At 53.5% G+C, this 15622-nt stretch overlaps 8 protein-coding genes across 8 annotated transcripts; 5 read left to right on the top strand and 3 right to left on the bottom strand.

Annotated features, from left to right (window-relative positions):
- Positions 1-432: 432 nt before the first annotated feature.
- CCMA1212_001678 (uncharacterized protein) lies at positions 433-690 on the top strand (the record flags this gene model as incomplete). Its single annotated transcript, XM_073699096.1, has 1 exon — positions 433-690. A coding segment is annotated over one exon (258 nt), but the record flags the coding sequence as incomplete, so codon positions are not given.
- A 397-nt stretch (positions 691-1087) lies between these two features.
- CCMA1212_001679 (uncharacterized protein) lies at positions 1088-1264 on the bottom strand (the record flags this gene model as incomplete). The annotated part of the gene is made up of 1 exon (XM_073699097.1): positions 1088-1264. The coding sequence occupies one exon, from the start codon at positions 1262-1264 to the stop codon at positions 1088-1090; it is 177 nt and encodes a 58-aa protein (XP_073562306.1).
- Positions 1265-2635: 1371 nt separating this feature from the next.
- On the top strand, positions 2636-5533 carry CCMA1212_001680 (uncharacterized protein; the record flags this gene model as incomplete). The annotated part of the gene is made up of 1 exon (XM_073699098.1): positions 2636-5533. The coding sequence occupies one exon, from the start codon at positions 2636-2638 to the stop codon at positions 5531-5533; it is 2898 nt and encodes a 965-aa protein (XP_073562575.1).
- A 1135-nt stretch (positions 5534-6668) lies between these two features.
- CCMA1212_001681 (uncharacterized protein) lies at positions 6669-7691 on the top strand (the record flags this gene model as incomplete). Its single annotated transcript, XM_073699099.1, is given in 4 exon segments — positions 6669-6674; positions 6722-6744; positions 6759-7206; positions 7458-7691. 4 exon segments carry the CDS (start codon positions 6669-6671, stop codon positions 7689-7691), a joined length of 711 nt encoding a protein of 236 aa, XP_073562574.1.
- Positions 6676-7856, bottom strand: CCMA1212_001682 (uncharacterized protein; the record flags this gene model as incomplete). The annotated part of the gene is made up of 2 exons (XM_073699100.1): positions 7447-7856; positions 6676-7220 (listed from the first exon to the last, which is right to left on the bottom strand). Exons 1-2 carry the CDS (start codon positions 7754-7756, stop codon positions 6676-6678), a joined length of 855 nt encoding a protein of 284 aa, XP_073562577.1. The 5' UTR covers positions 7757-7856.
- Positions 7857-9386: 1530 nt separating this feature from the next.
- On the top strand, positions 9387-10370 carry CCMA1212_001683 (G patch domain-containing protein 11; the record flags this gene model as incomplete). Its single annotated transcript, XM_073699101.1, has 1 exon — positions 9387-10370. The coding sequence occupies one exon, from the start codon at positions 9387-9389 to the stop codon at positions 10368-10370; it is 984 nt and encodes a 327-aa protein (XP_073562576.1).
- Positions 10371-10599: 229 nt separating this feature from the next.
- CCMA1212_001684 (uncharacterized protein) lies at positions 10600-12309 on the bottom strand (the record flags this gene model as incomplete). The annotated part of the gene is made up of 2 exons (XM_073699102.1): positions 10600-11108; positions 11184-12309. 2 exons carry the CDS (start codon positions 12307-12309, stop codon positions 10600-10602), a joined length of 1635 nt encoding a protein of 544 aa, XP_073562579.1.
- A 454-nt stretch (positions 12310-12763) lies between these two features.
- CCMA1212_001685 (Heat shock 70 kDa protein 12B) lies at positions 12764-15195 on the top strand (the record flags this gene model as incomplete). The annotated part of the gene is made up of 9 exons (XM_073699103.1): positions 12764-12864; positions 12916-13492; positions 13552-13596; positions 13653-13719; positions 13776-14019; positions 14076-14178; positions 14236-14342; positions 14411-14630; positions 14677-15195. 9 exons carry the CDS (start codon positions 12764-12766, stop codon positions 15193-15195), a joined length of 1983 nt encoding a protein of 660 aa, XP_073562578.1.
- Positions 15196-15622: the final 427 nt, after the last annotated feature.

Genomic DNA, 15622 nt, shown 5'->3' on the forward strand with positions numbered 1-15622 from the left:
CATCTTGCTAGTACAGGGCGGTAGCACAAAAAGCAAAGAGGAAGAGAGGGAAAAAGAGGGAAATAAGGTGCAAGTACATACCGAAATCTGTCAATCAAAGGGGATAATCACGAACAGGTGAAAACATTCATGCTGGCCAGATGGAAGGGTCTGCCGATGCGAGCTGAGCCGCGAGCTAAGATTGTCCGAACACCAAGCAAATGTCGATTACGACCCCGGATAGGCCCAGGAACGACGGCCTGTGATTGTTGACTGCAACTTGAACCCAACTGTGGCTAGAGTTGCTCTCTGCGTATGTATCTCCTTGGGGCCCTCCCCATGACCCCTGTCGGCGGAGCCTGGTGTACGAGATGTGTGTGTGCCGCATAAATCTGCAAGACTCAAGTGTGTCCCAAGTACTCGCATGTAACCAAGTAGCAATAACGTAGGTAGGGCAGAGAGGCAAGGCAAGGCAAGGCAAGGCAAGGCAAGGCAAGGCAAGGCAAGACTCTTGTCTCCGTCTTGCGTCAAAGAAGGTCGATTGCCGACGGGGCTCGTGACCGAGAGGAATCATCCATCTGGTGTCGAGGATTGCCCTGCCCTTCCCTTCCCGTCTGTCAGCCCCAGCTGATGGGCCACCAAGGCAAGGGAGCGAGAGAAAAGGGAAGGTCATCGAGATGTGTGGGCGCTTCTCCGCATGCACTGTATTGAATGTACTTGGCGCTCGCCTGTATCTGTGTGTTGGCTCATTGTTTCACACCTCTTATTGATGGCCCGTGGTCACGAGGGGAGCATCCAGCAGGGCGAGCGAGGGATAATAGCGACGGCGATGTGCGATTGTGCCCTCTTCGTAATACTTCGTATGCATCCATGGATCGATAATGTGCTGGATCTGTACTAGATAGCCGCCTGCATGGCCTGCCTAGACCTGCAGGCTGATGGCAATAGGAAGGCGATGTTCTGCCGTTGGATTCGCTCGTCTTCGTTTCTTCTGTCGCTGCGACGCTGTTGTATCTGTTGGATGCGCTCGTTTTCCTGCTCAAGTCGTCAAAGATACCACGTCAGGGACGGGAAGGCTGACTCTGCCTCCACTTGCAGCGTCTGCTGTCTACCTGATCTCGTTGCCCTGGGTGTCGGTCGGGGCTGTAGGAGGTTTGCCAAGTAAGGTCGGGTGTAAGGCAGTAAGATGCAGAAGAGAGATGATTCTGACACAAGGCCAAAGTACAGGTACATGATAGCAGAACAGTAACATGACCGAACACAACGGGGCAGGCAGGCGAGACATGACTGCCCGCTGAACAGCACCCGCGAAAGGGCTAGGCTAGCAAGAGGGCTGACAAGGGACGATTGAGAGAGATCAATCAATCAATCAATCAATCAATCAATCAATCCTTCGCCCAGTCGGCGGCTGAGGATGCAGATGCACCTGCTGCACGCCTGCGTTAGCGGAAAAGATCACCTGCTATTCTGACCTGTAAGATCCAGTCGGAAGCCTTTCGTCCTTCGCGTACCTCCCGTCTGCAGAAGGCAAGGTACAGGCACTGTGCCCTCGGCAAGCGTGCGCCCTGTAGCCGCACCTGCAGCTGATGCGGTAGCGCCGTGCTGCAGCCTGGCGCACTGTGTGGGCGCGCTCAGCGGCTACAGGCTAGTGGGCGTTCTTCCAAAATCGGGGCTTCCTGGCGCAGTGGCAAACGCGATGGCACTTTGCTGCGGGCGGAGGTTGCCCAGAAACCCCAAGTACCGCTACCTCGACGTTCCTGGCATGCTCGTCTGTTAGCGCCTGCCAGCGTGCAGGTACCCAGTACGCGCAGGGTACGCGGCACGCAGGGGTGGGTGCGCTGCTTTGGGGATGGCGAGGGGCTTGGAAGGGCTCCTAGGCCGCATTTCGCTGTGGGGACCGCGAGGTACCTTGCACAACCAGGCCCGGCGGGACAGGGATCCCGGGCGACTTCTCGGCTGGTACCTGCTGGGCCGTACCTCTGGGTAGCGCCCCCCATATTCTCTCTCTGTCCAACTCTTCTTCTCCTCTCTCCAGATTTTCTTTCTTCCTATCGCATTTCTATTCTCTATTCTCCATCCGCGCCATCGAAACTTTAACCACCTTTGGTGCAATTCCAGCTACGCTCCTCGCCTCGAGTTGCTGCTGGTTTTGGCCGTCCGCTCATTTCCCCCGATTTTTTGATCTTGATCTTCTCCAGCATTTGCATTTTCCCCGTTCCTCTTCGTCCTCTGCAGTTGTTCTATTCTCTTCACACATTTTTTATCTCGCGACATCTTTCCCGCCTTTGCCGCATCATCGTTCGAGCCGCCGTTGATTCGCTGGTACGCATGGCCAACGCTTTGCTCGACGCAACGCCCTTCTGTGAGGTCGACCGCTCATCGTTCTTCTCTGATCTATAGACTCGGATTTCATCGAATTTTGTCTGCTTCGGCCTGTTTTATATCGCCGCCATCTGTACTTTTTTTTCTTTTCAGACAACGAGGAAAGCAAGCAACGCAAGCAAGCCACAATCGACCGAAAGAAGAAAAAAAATTCACAAAAAAGACGTCACCAGTCATCAGTCACCATAACACGCACGCTCACGCCCTCTCTATGGTCCATCACTCAATCTAGTCACTCATCCATGTTCATGCCATATTACGGCCGGAAGCAATGATGGCAACCGCATTCTACACCCCCGAGCGAGCAGCCGTTGCTCCGCCTGCCCACAACATGGAGGGGGCTGTCGACTATCTTGCTTCCCTGGACGACGAGACTACCGCCTCTCTCGCCCGAGGCCCCGCGTCCCATCATGGCGCACTGCCTCCTCCCAACCCTCAGTTCGCGTTTCCCGCAGCGCCACCCACACCGTCTCAAGATTCGATCGCCAAGCGGAGGCGGCCCATGTCCGCCATCGAGACGCACCGGCCCCTCAGCATAGCCGTGGACGGCTCTCGACACGCGGCGCTGCCGGCATTCAGCTTCAATCCGGGTGCCTCCCTCCCTCCGGATCCTCGTGCTTTCCTCAGCCCACCTCATTCTCCAAATTCCGTCAAGCAAACCCCCGCGTCCGCGTCCGCGTCCGCGCCCAACCGTCCAATGGGCCACGGCCATCGAAGGGGCGGCAGCGAGTTTGTCGGCGGCCGTCTTCGCGAAGGAAGCACAATTGCTGTCATGAGCACCAGCCCGCCAAAGAACGAATTAGACTCGAAGACTCCTACTCTACAGCCACCACGCAGAGGACACCGCCGAGGCATGTCTGCCACAATTCCGGCAACTGACCTCCCCATGCTCTTCGCGCCGCCAGCCATCGGCTCTCTGCCTCAGGGAAACAGCGCTCCTAGCAGCCCTACAATCGTTGGGCGAAAAGAGGATTTGCCTCTCATTGGCTTCGATTTTCCCTTGCCGGAGCCCACCCAACCCGGAAAAGATGACAAAACCGCAGGCAGTTCCAAGGGGCCTCTGCTGGCCCCCGACGAGGCCTGGAAGATGGGCAAGCCCATGATGCGTTCGAAGGTTGGATTTTCGGATACTCTGGAATTCATTCCTCGGCCGCTCTCACTCGTTTCCAATGACACGTCGAGCACCATAACCGCGCGGCCGGGTCATTCGGTCTCTGGCAGTGTATCCTCCGTCATCTCGGTTACTTCCAACAATGGTCGAGATGGCTCCGCTCCACTTTCGCGGACAGCGAGTGAACCTCAGGAGTCAAGACCCAGCACAGCAGGCGCTATCCTGGAACGCACCGCGGAGCTGCAAATTACCGAAGAGCCGCCTACTTCTCCCCGGCGCCGAAACTCGATTCCTGCTCTCCTCAATATCGCCGACGCTGACGCTACAGAGTCGAACGTTTCCACCCCATCCAAACCTGCCAAGCGCTGGTCTTTCTTCGGCCTAGATGCCTTCGCCTCCGGGTCTCCCGTCAAGAGGCGGCCGAGCTCCTCCGGTTCTTCGGAGTGCGCCCCTCGCCCTGTTGATAGAATTTCCTGCTCTGATCGTGGGTCGGAGTCTTCGCTAGACACTTCAGAAACCCCTTCATCGAAGCACAAGAAGGCAAGTAAAAAGGGCGACAAGAAAAAGAAGAAGAGCAAGAAGGAAAAGAAGGAGGAGAAGAAGGAGAAGGAAAAGGAGAAGAAGAAGGAAGAAGAGAAGAAGGCCAAAGGCTGGGCTGGGTCCATCCTGCCCTTGAAGGGCCACAAGAAGCGTGGCAAATCAAGTGCAGTTCGACCACCGACGCCCCCGGCGTCTGTGTCTCATCCTGACGACGAAGAAGAGGACGAAACCGAAAGGGACATCCGAGAGCCGTCGTTTGAACCGCCCACCATCAGCATCACCGAATCGCCACCCTTGCCGGAGCCTTCCGAGCCGCCAAAGCGGCATTCAGAGGAAGTATCTTCTCCCATGATTGACCTGGATGCCGCTCTTGGTCCTTTCAACACCCCCTTGTCCTATAACCCCGAGTGGGAGGCAGCTCAGCGTGCTGCAGGCAATCCGGGCAGCAGGAGGCGCCTTCACAGCGCTCAAGGACTGAAGGGCTTCAGTGGTCCAGGCATGCATTACCACCGACGTGCCGAGTCGGCCCCTGATCTACCGCCTTTTGATTTCCGTTCCTCCATGCACCGATTCGGCAGCAGCTCCACCATGGCTGACGTGTTTGAAGAGGATGAAGAGGATGACGACGGAAAAGGCCACACCAGAACCAGGCTCGAAACCAGCGAGGAGACTAGCGAGGAATCCGACGGCGAGACGACGCCCCCCGCTGTCGTGCCTGTCTCGAAAGAAGCCTTTGGCGCCCCCAGCGACAAGGCGCTAGGCAAGATGCGCCGCAGAAGCGCTGGCGTCATGGAGAGAGAATCATTCAGCTCGCAAGCGGCGCGGGCTGATGCCTTCAAGGTCTCACTTCAAGACGAAACCATCGCGGAGGAGTTTTCGATGCCCATTTTCCGGGCCCCTACATTCCAGGGCCGCAGGGATTCCGTCGACTCCGGAGCGCCCTCGGCCCCATCTCCGCGACAGCTCCCTGTCACTGTCGATATGCCAGTGGACGACCAGCCTCTCGCTCCTCCTAGCGCCGGCATCTCACCGCTCAGCCCTTACTCGGCTAGCTATGCTTCGTCACCCCATCCCTCTCCGCGAACACCAATGTCGATTGACGCCCAGCGCATCTCCACGGCTCCTTCGTCCGTCACAGACGACAGCTTCCATTCTCTGCTCATGGGAGAGCCGGGGCCGGAAGTCAGGGTCTCGATGGATTACGACATCCCGTCCATTGCGTCAAGCACCTCTGCCATGACCCGCGACAGCACCTATATTTCCGCACCACGACCGCGTCAACCTCTTGCTCGGGATCAACGTCCAGTGTCCATGTCAGCGCCGTTTGGGCGCAGACGATCGAGCTTGGCCAGCCTCAGCCGTCTCATTAGCAGTTCCCACGGCGAGAGAAGCAAGCTCTCTATGGAGGTGACGCTAGATAATGAGCCCGAGTCGAAAAAGTCCAAGAGCAAGAGCAAGCGACTGGGCCGGATGATGCAGTTTTGGAAACCGTCCAAAGATGATAAAGACAAAGCCACTTGAACTTTGCTACGGAGAAGAGAGAGGCACGAACAATAACGAAGCAGAGTCTCGCCGATGATGGGAGGCTCTGCTTTGACGAACTTATATGTATTCTATGTAGCGCATGCTTTCCAAAAAAAAAACAACCCTTTTTCGCCTATCTGGCCCCATGGATATTGGATCTACTGAAATCTTCGCTGCCGTGTGCTCGCTAGCTGTTCGTTGTCCATTAACAACCGTTGGGCCTGTTTTTGTGACAGGGGCTGGGATTCGATTTGGCCCTTTCTCTTTCTCGCAAACTTGCGAAGATGACCTGTCACTGGGGTTCTCTCACAGTAAGCTGCACGGGTCGTCCACAAGACGACGAGGGACTGGTTTTGATGACAAGCATGAACATTTGCCTCTGTTGCACGACGAATGCATTTGGTTTTTCATTTCCCCTTTTTCCTAGTTTTGCAATTTAATTCACTTTGTTGTCTCCCCTTTGTTTGGTATGGCCGGCGGACCGGATGGCGGAAGGGGCTTTCGGACGGCTTGGGGAGGCTTTGTTGTTTCGACGAAGCATCATGTCAATTCTCTGAATTTTCTTCTTCTTCTTGCTTTGCCTTTTCTCGTGATGTCTCTGGGCCGTGGTTGGTTCCATCTGGTGAATCGCTGTGTGGTTACTTTACAGAACGTCAAAGGGTTTCATGATTATTGGTTGCGGGTAGAGTTGTTCTCCACTGAGGTGAGGAGAGGTTGATGGCGGATTCAGCTACGCAGTGGAATTGAATGCTCGACTGAGCACACCTGATACAGAGCCAAAAAAAAGACTCGCAGACGGGACTAACCTACCTTGATGAGTTATCAAGTAGATGGTGTAGATACTGGGCTTAGTCTAGACAGTCGTAAACGTGTATTCAATGGTCGGACCAAGATATGGAGGGAAATATCTAAGATGTCTGCCGCGTAGGATATAATATATGCAAGCAGCTCGCTTTGCCTTCATACAAGAGTAGTCATAAGCCGTAACACATCATAAGCTAGTGAAATGTAGAATAGAATGCCGGAAAAGGGGGGGGTAAAAGAGAGGTAGAAGCAAAGGGAAAAAAGGTCGTATCCAGTTCGTATAAAGCATCAGGCGTCCTCAACGCCCATCCCAGTCTCGTAACGCATCATGACGGTCATGAAAACATCTTGGACACACCCTTGCGAATGCCATCCATGAAGCCGCCCTCAGGCTCCCTCTCATCGTAATAAGTAGTAGCCCTACGCTCCCACCGGACATCACCGCTCCGCCCCCGCTCAACACGCGTCCCGCGAGAAGAAGAAGCATACGCATGGCCATTCGCAATCGCACCAGAACCACCGGCGCCAGCAGCCGCATAAGCGCTGCCGTTGGCGCTGCTGCCATGGTGGTGATTGTGGTTATGCCCGTACTCGCCCGCCATGCGCACGGCGTCGCCCACGGCGCTAAAGGGGTCTCCGGTGGCGGCGCGCTTGGCGACGCCGAGCATGCGCTCGATGGCGGGCGGGATGCGCAGGCCGAAGCGGGCGAGCAGGGCGGTCAGGGCGCCGCCGGTGACGAGGGGAAGGATGACGAGGAAGAAGACCTTCCAGGGGTGGCGCTTGGCGTAGTGCTGCAGGTCGCGGAGGAGGCGCTTGAGCTGCTTGATGCAGCGCTGGACGAAGCCCTCGCGGGGGGAGCGTTTGTAGTACGATGGGCGGCCTTTGATGATGGATGGATTATCTTGTTAGTTTATCTGGCCTCTCTGACTCGCTCTCTCTCTCTCTGTCTCTCTCTGTCTCTCTCTCTCTCTCTCTCTCTCTCTCTCTCTCTCTCTCTCTCTCTCTCTCTCTCTCTCTCTCTCTCTCTCTCTCTCTCTATACCTTGTGTCTTTGGGCATGTCATGGCGCATGGTAAGAGGTGATGATTGATGATGATGGGCACGTACTGTTTCCAAAGAAGCTGGAGCGACTGTGGTTGCCGCCCACGCCAAAGAAGGAGCTTCTAGAGCCGGTACTCCTGCGATGGCCGCCGCCGCCGCCGCTGCCGTCGCCGCCAAAGAAGCCGCGGGTGCGAGAGCGAGATCTGGAGCGGTCTCTGTCGCGGGAGCGGTCTCGAGAGCGCGATCGCGAGGTCGAGGGGGAGTGTGAGCGGCGCTTCCTGTGGCGGCGGGTGCCGCTCGCGTGGTGGTGACGAGAGGAGCGGCCGCTCTGGCTGACGGCGTCGCCAAATGTGTCGAGGAGGCTTGAGGAGCCCATGGCGATTGCGATTGAGAGAAGTGTCTTTTCTTCTTCTTTCTGTCCTTCTGATTCCCTGGCGGTGTTTGCAAACGGCTGGGGTCAAACGAGAGGTGGGCGCGTTAGTGTTGAGAGACGAGATGGCAATTCTCCGTCGTCCTCGCTGTTGTTCGTGTTTGGGGATGGAAATGGGTCGGAGATGTTTTTGTTTGTCTGAGCTGAGAGGCAGTGCCTTGCTGGGTGATGACAGGTACCAGCTGAATATGCAGAGTGCCGCTTACAGACAGACAGACAGACAGCCCCCAACCAGCGCAGCTAGGTAGAGCCTCAATCAATCGCTGAAGAAAGCGACTCCAACTCGATCAACGGCGATACAAAGTACAGCACGAAGTTTTAGATGAAAAGTCAACCACAGAAGAAGAAAGAGAAGAAAGACGGAGAGACGGACGAGGCCCTGCTGAGGCTTTACTGTAAACAGTCAAGTCATCAAGCACAGCTCCCAGGTTTGCTTATGCGTAAGTATCTACTAAGGCTTGCTGCTGGTACCTGAAGCGTTGATACCTAGGTAACGTCGTATTGGCGGCGCCTTTTCCTTGCTTAGGTATTGTCCAGGCACTCCAATCCATCTGTGCTGAGATGCTTATAATGGAGCTTCTCGATTGCGGCATGCGGGCAGCGAGGCGGGATGCAGGCTGCAGCAATGAGGTGCAGCGCAGTGCAGCTGAGCGGGAAGCTTTTGGAGGGTATACAGGTTACCTACTCACAAGGAAGAGTACAGATACAAGATGCCTGCAACTCCTCCGTGCTCCAGCAGACCCCGTAAGCGCAGGGCCGTTGAAGCGCCCTGGCCGCCGTAAAATGCGGGTGGCTGGGGGGGTGGGAGGAGCCGCAATTTCAGTGCAAGTCAGAAACCGTCTCGAGGTTCCGTTTTGGCCACAGTGAGACGTGGTCGATGGATCATACGGAGTACAAAAGAGGCGAGATGGTACCTTACCTTATGTATGAGCACTTTTTGTGTACACGAGCTGAGTCTCTGGTCCCTGAAACAGACAAAGGACGAAGGACTGGACATACGAAGACCTGGGTGGCGCAGCAGATGGTTGGTGCTCGGTAAGGTAAGGGAGGGAGCTGTCGAGAGCGAAAAGTACTAGAGCGCGAACACGAGTATATTCGCGCGTGTTATATGGCAGGAGGTACCAAGTTACGGGATGCTTGTCTGTAGATCTCAATACAAAACACGTACTATATTGGTTCAATATTTTGGCTGTGTGTTGCAATGTATAGATACCTTACTCGATGCTGGAGATGAACAGGCTCTTAGACCGATCTGCTGTCGCCGAGGTGAAGGGACGATATCGCTACCGCGTTGATGAGAACAGCTTGGAGTTGAACAACAGCTTCTGCGCCACACTTTTACGCCACACCCCGGACTGCAAACGTCAAGCCATTGCTCATGCACTCACTGACTGCACTCAGTCGAGAAGAACACAACTGTACCGCTTCATAGAAACCCTTTTGTCACCAATATATCTGCTGCTTCCTCACTCTCCTGGTTACTTTTCAAGCAATTCAAGCCACTGTAACTCAATATTCAATCGGGACAGCGATCCGATACCAAGCCCAAGTCAGAAACTCGCAACCCCCAGCCAAAATGTCCGCCGACGACGACGAAGACGACTACATGAGCATGACCTTCCAAGACACTCCCCCCACAACCGAAACCTCCGTCCAGCGCGCCGAGCGCCTCAAACGAGAATCCCGCGCCCGCGGCATCATCAAGTCCAAAGCACAGCTCGCGCAGGAAGAAGCCGCCGCGAGAGAAAAGGCCCTGGCAACGTCCCTGCTCGAGGACGCGCGCGCCAAGAAGAGCAAGGGCCTCGCCATGATGGCCAAGATGGGCTTCAAGGGCGGCGGCCTGGGGAAGAAGACGGGGGATGGACAGGGCTCGGGCAAGACGGAGCCTATCAGGATTAGCATGAAGGAGGATCGCGGTGGTATTGGGATGGAGAGCGAGAAGAAGAGGAAGCTTCGGGAAGCTGCTGATGAGCGGGATGTCAAGAGCGTCAAGATTGATCCGTTGGAGTATCGCGAGAGGATGAGGGCGGAAAGAGAAGATGCGAGGTTGGAGGCACAGTTGCGTGCTGCGCAGCGGACGGCGGAGAGGCTGGATGAAGAAGAGACTAGCACTGAGCTGAGTGAGAACCCTCCACCTTGTTCACCTTCAGAAGACAAAGATTCCAAGTCAAGGCCTAAGCCAGCACCATCTCGGCCACTCAAATCTGTGCCCGTGCTATATCGCGGCTTGGTTCGTCATCGCGAAGAAAAGGAGCGCGAGCGACGGATGAGGCATGAATTGGAGCAGTCTCTTTCACGGTTGCCGACGTATGAGAATAGCGACGAGGATGATGATGATAAGATGGCTATGGGCAAGGATGTTTCTTTTTCTCTTGCGGATGATTTGGACGAGGAAGACGAGGAGCTGCAGGAGTTTGAAGCTCTCGATCTTGGCACGAGGCTGGCTCGTCTCGTCATGTACCTGCGAGAGAGGCATCGGTACTGTTTTTGGTGCAAGATGGCGTATCCGGACGATGAAATGGAAGGGTGTCCCGGTACTACAGAGGAGGATCACGATTAGCAGAATCAATGGATGCAAATCTATCCAGATACTGGAAACCATCACTTTGCCGCTACTTTCACTTGAACCCCATCGCACTGTTGTAATATTCGTGGACCGTCTGGTATCGTTTGACACCTCTTTAGTTTCTCCAACTGACAACTTGTGTCTAGCAATATTCCACATGAAGCTTGCTCTTACGGCTACCCTTTCGCTATCTCCAACCTTCCACGTGTTGGTTCACTATCAACTAAGAATCATTTTCCGAGGTCGTCTCCTCCTCTTCTTCTTCTTCTTCTTCAAGTATCACCACAGACTTGCAAAGCATCTTACTATGCTCAAAGTAGTCCCCATCTGCATTTCCAATCTTCATCATGCCCGGAGTTTCGACGAACTTGACCACGACATTGGTTGCATCGGCACCTGTGTGGCCAAGAACAGTTTCCATTGTCGTCGGGTCAAAAGTGGTCGAGTCCGTGCCATTATGCTCTCTTAACCATTTCACTACGAAGATGGCTTTCGACTTCATCAATGTGGCATGAAGGTCGACTGCCCCTACAATGAGGCCTCTCATCCTTTTTTTGAATTCTTTAGCGTTGGAGGCTTGGATAAACGGGCTCAAAATTTCCCAGATGTTGTCAACCTGAGCATCCGCAGCGTTCGAATTGATGTGGTCCTCTCCACGGAGGTCGGCGACCGCCTTCGACTTGGTCTGGCTGATGATCTTGAGATACCGAGGGTCTTTGATGGATGCATAATCTGTGCAGAGAGAAACAATGTCAATCCACAGCAAACATTGACGCGAGACAAATTATTGATCTAGGCGGCTATTACCTTTCCCAGACACTTGCTGTGTCAGAAACTGTCCAAGTTTTCCTTGCCAAACAGGTTGTTTTCCTTGAAACACAGATCGAGCCAACTGCCTCCATATCGTCTTTCGAAGGATACTGACACGGTAATACGGAATGTCGCCTGGGGATTGCAGTTGACTTGATTTCGCCAGCGATCCAAGTATCTCATCTTGATTGCTGGGTTTCTCAGTGAGACACTGAGAGACGAGGTCGCGGACATTGAAAGACAACATCATCCACGCCTCCGTGATATATGAATCGGACACTTTGATGTATTTGCCAGAGTCTCGCTTGTTTTTGTCAAGAAGAGATATAATCTCACTTCTCCACTTCCTTACTTCGGCGTCCAGCTTGTCATTTTCTCTCTCCATCCGATCGATTTCGCATTGTAGCTCATGGACTTCGCCTTGTAGTCCACCATTTTCCTCCTTCAGTCGATCATTTTCTTGCTGGAGCGACTTTGCAGACTGTTTGTGGGCTTGTTGTGCTTTTCCCAGCTTAGATTCGAGTTCTTTGGCCTGGGCCTTCAGATCCTGATTTTCAGATCTGATCGAGTCGACTTCATGTGCCTTCGAGCTGTATCTGTCCAGTATTCCCTGCAAGCCTTCCTCGAGATTCGTGATCTCGGTTGCGGCTGAAGGCTTCCGGCCACGCTTTGCAGATCGCTGAAGCTCAGACTGATTATCGTCGCCGCTTCGTTTCTTGGACTTTATGATCACGCGAGGTGTTTTTGTTTGCTGCTCTGCATCTACCGGCTCCTGCTTGGCCGACTGGGGACGCGGTTTTCGAGAAGTCTCACTCTGTTTGACACTCGGTTTTGATGGTATATCTTCTTCAGATCCTGTCGATCCATATCCTGTCAATTCATATCCTGTGTCGTCCATGGTAGAAGAGACTTTGGCATCCACATCGCTGCATTCCTTATAGTTGGCTGAGCCGTTCTTCCTTACCCGAAGAGATGGGCCCTCGACCTCTTGGGCTACGCTTTTTCTCTGCGAGCTTCCCCGAGCCTCTGTTAAATACTGATTATTAGATTCGGTCATCTTGCTCGGGAGGTGGAAAGTTTTACCATCTTCATCGTTAGGAACGTTGATGACGCCTGCTGGCATTGTGATCTAGGGAAAGGGGAAGAGCTGTCTTCTGATGCCGCGTCTTTAGCACTTTGCGTGGATAAAGAAAGGGATCAACCGGTAGATAAAGGTAGAAAAGAAGATGAAAAGAAAGACGAATAGAAAGACAAAAGAGGAAAAGAGAGTGAGAAAGAGTATTAAGCGTGACTGGCAGAATTGCTTACGTGTTGCACCGCCTGTGCTCGACTAGATATCGAATGTACTTCAGGCAGCTGGCAGAGCAGGCGAAACAAGCAAACTCACTTTATTCTCACCTTGAGCTGACTTTCTGCCTACTTTCTATCTCGCTGTATCTTCACATTCTTGCCAAGGTTTGAAACTCTTGACTGGACTGTGGCATCGACCAGACCCTGATCAACTCAATTCCCCTCCCACTTTGCATCTCTTACTATTGGTGTCTCTTCCTTTGGTACCGCTCGGAGTCCAGCTGGCCATGCCTCGTCCTACGGGCACCCAGAGAGGCGCCGGGAGAGGAACACGGCAGCTCCATACCGGAGATTCGACCATCGTCATAGGCATCGACTTCGGGACCACGTGAGCTCACTTCACCATCAAGATGTGGCATCGGTTGCTGACTACGTGTAGCTTTTCAGGCGTGGCATGGGCCAGAGCCTCTCGACCAGAGCAGATCGACATAATTACGAGCTGGAAGTCTCACTTCAACTTCAGCAATGATAAGGAAAAAGTCCCAACGTCCATCTGCTACACAGGCGAGGGCGAAGCGCCTCTCTGGGGCTACGCTGCCCCTGTTGGGGAGTCCACTCTGCAGTGGTTCAAGCTCTGCCTGCTGGATGAAGAAGATATTCCACGGTATCTACGAGGCTCAACTCATCTCCAGACTGCCAAATCATCCTTGTCAAAGATGGGTAATCATGCCGTTGATGTCATCAGCGATTATCTGCGAGAGCTATGGAAGTATAGCCTTAGCTGTATCGAGCGAGCTGAGGGGGCTTCCATGGTGGAGCTTTCTGCTTTCAGGGTCGTTGTCACTCTTCCAGCAATTTGGCCAGCTTATGCTCAGTTTCGTATGAAAGAGGCTATTGAAAAGGCCGGTATCCTAGAGCCTCGAGGTGTTTCTGACACCACTCTGGAGTTCATTTCTGAGCCGGAGGCCGCAGCTCTGGCCACCTTGAGAGATATGTCTGACAGACCAGACATGATGGTAAGATGACCCTATGACATAGACCAGTCCTCAACACACTGACAGCTTTTCGTTGCTAGCTCGGCGACCATTTTGTTGTTTGTGATGCTGGTGGAGGCACTGTAGTAAGTTGTTCCTCGGCCAGCCTCTACCTACCGACGTAGCTGACACGGATGTTAAGGACGTCATCACCTATACAGTCACCAATCAAGCCCCAATGGAAATTGAAGAAAGCGTCAGGGGAGATGGTATGGCATCCAGCTTTTCTCTCACTCGGAACAATACAGCTAATGCGCTATACCAGGAAGCCTGTGCGGCGCTACCTTTGTGGACGAGCGCTTTAGAAACCTTCTCAAGCACAAGATGGCCTGGGACACTTGGGATAAGCTTGGGGAAGACGGAATAGCTCGTCTCATGAACAACGAGTGGGAAAACGGCATAAAGCGACAATTCTGCAATGATGGCAGCAAATGGACTCTGCAGATCCCCATCATCTCGCGGAAGAGAGACCACGACGAGTATAGCTGTCCAACCATTGACATCACCAAGTAAGTTTCAAGGTCTGTTACCAATCCGGGAAGCTGTTGCTGAGTGGACAAAATAGCCGAGACGTTATCGATGTATTCACCCCGGTAATGAGCCAAATCGTGAAGCTCGTGACAGCACAAATCCAAGAGGTCAAGAAACGGTACAAGAAGCAGCCCAAGGTATGAAGGATCCCTCTAAATCACTATGACAGACTTGTCACTAATCTAATGCTCCAGTTCATTATCTTGGTGGGTGGCTTTGGGCGCTGTCATCATTTGCATAGCTGCCTACATGATGCTTTAAAGAGCCAGGTTAACATCCTGCAGAGCTCAGGAGCACGACCGTAAGTGCATACTGCCACATCTGACTGGACACAGGGCTGACTTTCATATCTCTTTGCTATTGATATAGTTGGACGGCAGTCTGCCGCGGTGCAGTCATCCGAGGGCTTGAAACTTCCGATAGCGCACAAGAGTCGGCGGTCCGTTCGAGGATCGCAAGGGCGAGTTACGGCACCATGTGCAACGTGACGCCCTGGACCGAGGACGAGCACGATGCACGGGATAAAGAATGGTGCCCCGTCACACGGGTGTTCATTGCCGCTGACCAGGCCTCCTGGTTCCTACGCATCGTGAGTCCGCCACGTACAGCTACCTGATAAGAACAAATGCTAACAGCGACTACAAAAGGGCGAGACGATTCAAGTGGGCAAATGCATCGAGATGGGATTCCACCAGGACCTCGACAAACCAGTCGACAGTATATCTACGTATCTCATCTACTCGAACGCCCCCATCCCGTCCGACAGATGCGATGAGACCGTCAAGGAACTCTGCCAAATCCGCTGGTCTCGAGTCCCAGAGTTCGACCAACTGCCCTCGTGGAGAAACTCAAAGGGCCAGAGCGTGAAGCGTCTCTCCTACGTCATCAAGATGACTTCGAACGGCGTCTCTTTGGACTTTGAAATATCTCATGAAGGCAGAGTCGTGGCAGCGAAGAACGTCGTCGTCGATTACAGCGAGAGCGGCATGGCGGCGCGTCGCTCCGCTGGCCACGCTGATGATGACGACGATAGCGGCACCTATGTTCCTCCTGGCTCTGGAAAGACGCAAGCTTCGAGCCGTGTGCATCCTGTCTGGGGAAGCCTTACCTGGGAGGAGTTTGCGGCCCGGGTTGAAGGCCGACAAGGGGAGTGAAAGAAGCGCAAGGACTTGGCCATCGAGGCATGGCATGAAGCGGATGTTTAGCTGGTGGTGATCATATGACGGTTTCTCAAAAGAGTACAAGACTTGCTTTCAAATCTCCAAAGGAATTTAGCTAGAGATACATAGGAGATACAGACGATACAATCTTTGCAATCGTTGGGAATTGACAATAACCTTTAATCACGCTCAAGAACCGACTCAACGCGCACGCGAATTAACATCTCTTCGCTCAGCTCGCAATGCCTCCCCCATCCATCTCAAAAAACATCCCAAAATGTGTCGTAAAAAGAAAGATCAAACCATCTCAAATCCATAATGACCTCGATATATACCTACACTCTCATAAGGGTATCTGAATGAGGCCGAAATTCCTGCCGGGCCACAATCAATAAAACACTAAAAGACAAGGCAACAGGAG

Source organism: Trichoderma ghanense, assembly GCF_004382785.1.
Source record: "Trichoderma ghanense strain CCMA-1212 chromosome Unknown scaffold_1, whole genome shotgun sequence".
Classification (NCBI taxonomy): Eukaryota; Fungi; Ascomycota; class Sordariomycetes; order Hypocreales; family Hypocreaceae; genus Trichoderma; species Trichoderma ghanense.